The sequence below is a fragment of the Carassius carassius genome, chromosome 8, assembly GCF_963082965.1.
Source record: "Carassius carassius chromosome 8, fCarCar2.1, whole genome shotgun sequence".
NCBI classification, from domain to species: domain Eukaryota; kingdom Metazoa; phylum Chordata; class Actinopteri; order Cypriniformes; family Cyprinidae; genus Carassius; species Carassius carassius.
Genome location: NC_081762.1, coordinates 34,870,745 through 34,878,244, shown reverse-complemented (window position 1 = coordinate 34,878,244; position 7,500 = coordinate 34,870,745). Strand labels below are relative to the sequence as shown.

General features: G+C 41.4%; 1 protein-coding gene across 1 annotated transcript in view; it reads right to left on the bottom strand.

Moving 5' to 3' along the window:
• Positions 1-7,500, bottom strand: part of LOC132145728 (importin subunit beta-1) — a 34,346-nt gene that overhangs the window by 11,201 nt on the left and 15,645 nt on the right. The window contains exons 8-12 of the mRNA XM_059556949.1: positions 6,737-6,847; positions 6,564-6,665; positions 5,706-5,930; positions 5,447-5,638; positions 5,022-5,152 (exon numbers count right to left, since the gene is read on the bottom strand). Of these exons, the coding sequence (XP_059412932.1) occupies positions 5,022-5,152; positions 5,447-5,638; positions 5,706-5,930; positions 6,564-6,665; positions 6,737-6,847 (761 nt within the window). The remainder of the gene's footprint in view (positions 1-5,021; positions 5,153-5,446; positions 5,639-5,705; positions 5,931-6,563; positions 6,666-6,736; positions 6,848-7,500) is intronic.

Here is a 7,500-nt window from a genome sequence, read left to right as displayed (position 1 = left end):
CCTTTTGGTATAATGGTTGTTCCCAAGTTTTGAAGAATAAATTGCAAAAGGCTCAAAATAGATTAGTTCGGATAATTTTAAAGGTGCATTCTAGGGCGCAATTACATAGTGAAAGTTTTAAGGAGTTGGGGATATTGACGGTGGAAAAACGGGTGATATTTTTAAAAATGGGTCTGACACATAGGATTGTCAATAATGTGGTTCCAAGGTATTTAGAAAATTATTTTTATATGGCGAGTCAGCAGCATTCATATAAACCTAGGGGTAGGGATTTTAATATTTGTCCATGTAAATTTAAGAGTTTGGTAGGGAAAAATTCCTTTTTATATACTAGTGCTATAGCATGGAATAAATTACCAGTTTCAATAAAGGGAGTAAAAGATTTTTTGAGTTTTAAAAGAATGGTAAAAAGATGGCTGTTTGGTGAGGGTAGTTAGTGTGTTTTGTGGTGATTTTATTGTAAATTGTGTCATTTAGTGGGATGTTTAGTGTCAGTTGTGATTTGTATGTTTGGTGAATTATCTCTACTATATAGTTTAAAAGTAGATTTTTATTGATGTGATAAATTATGATTAGGAGATACTGTATGGTCTGTCTATTCTGCACGTACACATAACCTTTATACTTAACATCGAGGGCCGCAATGGAAACAAGCCAATGGCTTTATTGTGCTTTTATCCTCGACAGTTTTTTCTAAAGTGTATGGAATACTTGTATTTTGTACAATTTTATAAACTTGTCAAATAAATTTCAATTCAATTCAATTCAATGTAATTCAGCAACATTTCACACCTTTAACCCAGTTTAAAAGTAGCCAAAGAAAAAACAGCAGTCTGAGTCCGATCTGACCGTCAGGGCTGGGTACCGAACTTTGATGCCTTTACGGTATCGAACGAAAAACTTCGAAAAATATCGAAAGTATCGAAAAATTATTTATCTTTCGGTGCCAAATTTCAGTTCCAAAAGCCAAGCGGCCGGTTTTTATCTTTTTTTTGCCAAGCGGCTGTGTCTGTGTGAGCTTGTAGCATACGTGCATGTAAGGACCTAAATTCGCCGTGATTGGCTGTCCACCACCACGTGACGTGACGGGGAGGATTTCTGAAGATACTCGCAGTCACACAACACAAGTGCAGTTGTTTTTTCTCAAAACGTTTCCGTTTTACAATGCCAAAGAGGTCTAAAGTGTGGCTACACTTTATAAAAGTGGATGCCGAGTCAGCAAAGTGCAACATATGCGATAAGAGTATTGCAACCAAAGCTGGCAATACCACCTGTTTAGCTTGGTCTAGTGTTGTCAAAAGACCCGGTACTTCGGTGCCAAGTCGGTACTAAAAAAATGAAAATGTCACGGTACCAGGTTTCTGTAAGTACCGGTAGTACCGAGGACCCGTTCAAACCCGGTTCTTGACGCATACAGCGCTATGATTACCGCGAAGCAGAAAACGAGGACGGAATCTCAAAATCCAGTCATGAAAATGAAACGTATACATTTTAATATGGACAGTCATGGAATTTGTCAAGGTTAGCATAAATTAATCAAATCATATCTCCATATGGACCAGTATCTGTAAATGTTAAGCCGCAAATGTTGTTTGAAATATGAATCCGTGTTCTGCGCGTCTCTGTGTGAATTAATGAATGGCAGAGACGTGTGGGTTTGTTTACTACATAGACTGAAGCGCATGACGCTTGCATTAATTTCAGCATCTGAGCTTCAGAGTTCACTCTCCATCAAGCGATCTGAACTTTTCAGTTCATCTCAATGGATGCAGAGCGCACCTGTATTTGATGCTCTGTAAACTCTGTGTGAAGGCGCACGACTCGCCGTCGCTTTACTGATAGCGCTGTTTCTCACACATGCAAAGAGAGAGAGAGCGAGAGTCTTACCATGCTGAATCGGCACGCTACATGTAAACTATTCTTTGTTGTCTTCTCCTGTCAAAATAATGGAGTTCATTTAGAATTATTCATATTCATTTTCGAACAAGCAGAAGACATACCGGTTTCTCCGGTAGTGGGCGGAGCTAATGAGCAAATGGCAATTTCATTGGCTGGCGCTGATTTAGTACCGCCCCGTTTTGATTTCAGCAAATCATTTTGACCGAACGCAGGCAACGTAATTAATATTCATGAACCCAGCAGCTCATCAATTCATAGTGCATTGTATATACATTAGTATGATAGTAGAATTAGTAGTAGTATTATCTTTTAATAATAATTAATATGATCTATTACTATTTTTTTTACAGAAACCCTCAATGACCAAAAATATCTTAAGCATCACCACCAGTCTTAAGATCAGTTAAAATGACAAATATGCATTCATTAGCTAGGCCTAAAAGTAAATTTTTACATAAAGGCATTGTGCTAGAAATATTACTATTATTTAGTAAAATGTATGTGATACTGCTACTACTGTTGAAAAAAATTATAAAACTATTTTTTAAAGAAATAAATCACAATGTTTCTTCCATGTTTTAATAGCAAATCCCCTTTATTTACCAAAAATAAAATGTTTAAATTTCAAAAATTAAAAAACAAATTAAATTTGGGTGAAACTTGTTTACTGTTTTTCATAATTATATAACTTGTAGAAAAACTTTAAACACAGTTGTAAATAAGTATAAAGAATGGCATTGGTTTTATTTTTAGTGCTAAAAAGTTTTATTTTTAATTAGTATATTTTAGTGTTTTGCTTTGGTACCGAAATTGGTACCGAGAACCGTGGATTTTCACTGGTATCGGTACCGAATACTGAAATTTTGGTACCGTGACAACGGAAGTTTGGTCTACTCCATTGCGTATCTTGAAACACGCCCCCTTTCACGCTGTCTAAAAAAACAGAGCGAGAGCAACAGATTTATCCGGGACAGCGAATTTCTCTAAGCAGCAGGCCACTGTGTATGTTCACTTAAAACATAACCGACTGTGTTTACGAGAATACTTGCAGAGACAATTATTTTGATATAATTGTGTGTGTGTGTTCATTCAGAAGTTACGATACATGAAAGAAGAATTCATTTTCTGCACGCACATTGTCTGAAATGCTGCTCGCAGCACGTGCTTTGAACGAGTGAGTGCAAGCTCCGAACGCGCACGAATTGTTTAAAACGCTTGAATCAGCAAGATTTAGAAACAAGTGCAAATGATCAGCTACGATCCGTTTCACCCCTTCAAGCGAGTGAACAACGCGAAACAAGTTAGGAGTTTTACATCACTATTCACGATAGCCCTTCGGACTGGAAAACAATAGCCCCGGGACGTGGGGCTAACGAGTCCTGCACCTCAGATCTATCCAGTTTGTGAAACACTGGTTTCCACACTGGTTTCGTTAAACAAAATAAATGATTATTTTAAAAGATTGACTCAAAAGAATCATCGGTTCACTAATCAGATCATGAACTTGTATTACCGAGCCAAAGATGATCTATTATTGAACATCTCGAATGAATAAAGACTTCAAGTTGATCTGTAAAGCACATAAAGCTGTCGTTTGAGTTTATAAACTTCTATTTCATGCATGATTCGTATGGATCTGCTAACTGATTGCAAAGTGTGAGTTCTAGGAGATTGTTTGTGTCGTGATGAGCATGTATCGCTCACTAGGAGTCGCTAAATGAACAGCTGCTGGTCTTTTTTTTTTCCCAATGGAGGATCAGTTGCCCTATTGGTTAAAATCCCCAAACTGTTTACTTAAATATTAAATTAATAAATGACATCAAAACAGGGGCGTTTGCATTATGATGTGGTGAGCTGCTGTGGGCCAGAAAGTCCAGGGTCACTTTTTGGTCCCAGTCCGCCCCTGAATGGTGCACCCCTATCCAAAAAGCACAACCAGTTGTATTAATAATGTTATCCTGAGTGTGAAGTGTTACCAGAATTTGTTTTAATTAAGGTGAAAAATAAGTTTTGTGTTTGATGAATTTATGTTGATGTTGAAATGGATTTTAAAACATATGGTATTGAAAAAAGTATCGTTAGGAACCGGTATCGAAACTGAGGTATCGAAATTGGCACCGGATCGAAAGATTTGGAACAATACCCAGCCCTACTGACCGTTCAGGGGTTGAGCCAAGAGAGATGGCTGCTTCAGAGATGTAAATACTTGATGGTGGCTCCCTGATGAGTTAAATATCATAATGAGCGGGCAGGATTGGACACTAATCACAGGAGCGGCCATAATGGTCAGAAATACAGTGGGAGCGCTCCAATACAAAACACTGGCAACTGTAGGAAGAAAAAGATGATTCCCCACATTTTGGCCGATTCAGAAATCCTGGCCAGACGCATTTTATTAGATTAAAAAAAAAAAAACCTTTTTCAAAACCTTTTCACGGACTTACAATTTTTTAGATTCACAAACTTTCCAGGATTTCAAGGAACCTGATCTTAAAGTGATAGTGCCCCCCCAAAATGAAAGTCCTGTCATTAATGACTCATATCGTTCCAAACCTGTAAGATCTCAGTTCATCTTCAGAACACCAATGAAGATGTGTTTGAAATCCGAGAGCTCTCTGACCCTCCACAGACAACAATGTAACTCAAATGTTCCCAGAGCCAGAAACGTAGCAAGGAGACATCAGTAAACCAGTCCATGTGACAGCGGATCAACCGGAATTTCACAAAGCTACAAGACAACTTGTGTACAAACAAAAACAACTTATTTCAACTATTCTTCTCCCCGAGTTACTGTCACCATTTTGGAGCGTATCACAACGAGGGGCATCCTCCCGCTCTCTCTCCGAAGCCCATACTGAAGTGACTAAACCTGTAATTCAGACTCATTCCCATGTTCATGTGTGCACCCCCCCAAACATGAACCACACTGGTTACGATGAGGTCTGTGGAGGGTCAAAGAGCTCTCGGATTTCATCAAACACATCTTCTTTGGTGTTCTGAAGATGAACGAAGATCTTACAGGTTTGGGACGATATGAGGGCGAGTCATTCATGACAGGGCTTTGATTTTTGGGGGCAGTATCCCTTTAGGTTGGTGTCTGTTTGACTCCCATCATGGTGTACCTGTCTGTGGTCTCCAGCAGCTTCTGGACGATGAGCTCGAAGGAGGAGGACAGGCAGTATGTGCTGGGCTCTTCCTCATCGTCAGCAGCGTCTGTGGCCTCGTACGCCGCTTCAGCCAGACTGGAGAAGGCCTGCAAACAGCATCTGTGAGTCTGGTACCACAGCACGACTGACCGATCCCATTAGACCAACACACGCTACATCAGCCGTTTGACGACTACACACATACGAAAACTAAGCATTTGACAATCTAATACACCAAATCATGTATTCTGTACCAATACTGAAGTACTTAGCAGTTAAAGATGCATTACATTCAGTGCCAACTTTGTTCAACTACTCCAACAAATGCCTCAATGGTCATCAGGCAGGTCTTCTCTTCACGAGAGCACTGATGTGACGGCAGACAGAGCGACGTGTCTCACCCAGCAGACGTTGGAGGCCACGCGGGGTTCGGCCCCGAGGCCCTCGATCAGACACTGCAGGAGAGGGGCCAGATACACCTCATTGATGGCAGCCTCGGGCAGCAGATCACAGATGCGTCCCAGCGTCCAGGCCGTGGTGTCCCTCACCACCACACTGGGGTCCTTCATCAGCTCGATGAGGGTGGGCATGGCCTGCAGAGAGAGACGGGCGTCACACACACGCAGACCCACACACACACCCCCCAGTGCCGGCCCTCACCTGGATGACCAGGGGCTTCAGCTGGCTGAGCTCGGGGCCCTCCAGGATGGAGCCGAAGGCCATGACGGAGGCGTCGCGGTAGCGCCAGTCCGGGTGCTTGATGTGCTCTTTGATGAAGGGCAGCACGTGTGGCACCACGTCGTCCTCGCAGCAGGTGGCCAGCAGCATCAGACACACACCTGCAGCCTTACACGGGTTCCAGTCGTCATCGTCGTCGTTCTCATCCTGCACACAGCACACACAGTGAGGGAACAAACTGAAGATTCAACAGAGATCAAGGGAGAACTGATATTCACTGCTATATACACCACAAACTAAGATCTCGCCCATCCCCAATTCAGATTTCAGAAGCACACGGTCTCAACCTAATCTGACTAGGAAACATGGAGGGCACAAATCAGAATCGGACAAAACTGACTGCATGGTGTTCACACTGTTACGACTCAAGAACAGAAACACTCTTGCCTTCAGTCTGAACGCAGCCCTCGAGGCCAGCTATTAAAAGCAGTGTCAGGTACTGTAATAAAAGAAACGTCAGCTCATGGATTTATCAAACGTTATAGTAAAAATATGAAGCGGTTTTCTATCACGTTATGACGAACATGCTAATCAACTTTTACTTGTGTGTTGGGTGATTTGCTGGCTCTGCCATATTTCTGATTGGTCAATCATGAATAACTAGCACTACTGCTTTAATAACTAACTAGTTTTAAGGTAACGGTCCAGGGTCAAAGGCTGAACGAGACAGACTGGAGGTCTTCGGAGATAATGACACTGCCAGAGATCACTTCAGTTTGGTTCAGTGTGTTGATTCACTCAGAAGGAAGTACGAGCAGCAGGTTTCCCCCAGAGACCAACCTGTTTGGTGAGCGTCTGTGTCAGGATGGGCACCAGGTACTGCAGAGCTCCTTTAGCGTAAAACTTGCTGGTGTGCTCTGGAGGACGTCCCTGCTCCGAGGCCTGAGGACAGAACACAGCGGATCAGGAACGAGCGCTAGCAGAGCAGCAGACTGAGACCGCATCATGCTCACCTCAGTGGCTTCAATGGCCAGATCCATCTCCTCGTCACAGACGTTGGACCAGAACTCGATTCCCTGTAAGGCCACCTCATCGATGTCACTCTTCATGGCCTCGATCGTGATCTGTATTGGAAAGAGTGAGGCTGATAACCCTTCCTAGTGTTGTCAGAGTAGCAACATCTCAGTATTCAGTACTGACACCAGTGAACATCCACGCTTCTCCGTACCAAAGAAACACAAACATATGCTAATTAAAATACAATAAAACCAATGCCATCCTTTATACTTATTTACAATTGTGTTTAAAGTTCATCTACAAGTAATAGAATTATGAAAAACAAGTTTCACCCAAATTTAATTTGTCTTAATGAAATTTAAACATTTGATTTTTTGATTTGCTATTAAAATTAAAACATGGAAGAAATACTGTGTGATTTATTTCTTTAACAAGTCAAGTTTTATTCATGTTTTCAGCAGTAATGCTCATATTTGTAGCACAATGGCTTCATGTAAAAGACTGGTTTTACTCAAACTGCGTGTGAAGTGACTCCGAACAGTTCTGCTGATGTAGTTCATGTGTTTGTGTCCTCATCGAGACTCTCTTCAGTCGATCACAGACACACACACACACAACACGCAGGATTCAGATTTCAACCAACTTCTACAGATACTGGTCCATCTGGAGATTTGATCCGATTCATTTATGCTAACTTTGACTAATTTCATGACTGCCCAAATTAAAATGTAACTTTCATTTTCATGACTGGATTTTGAGA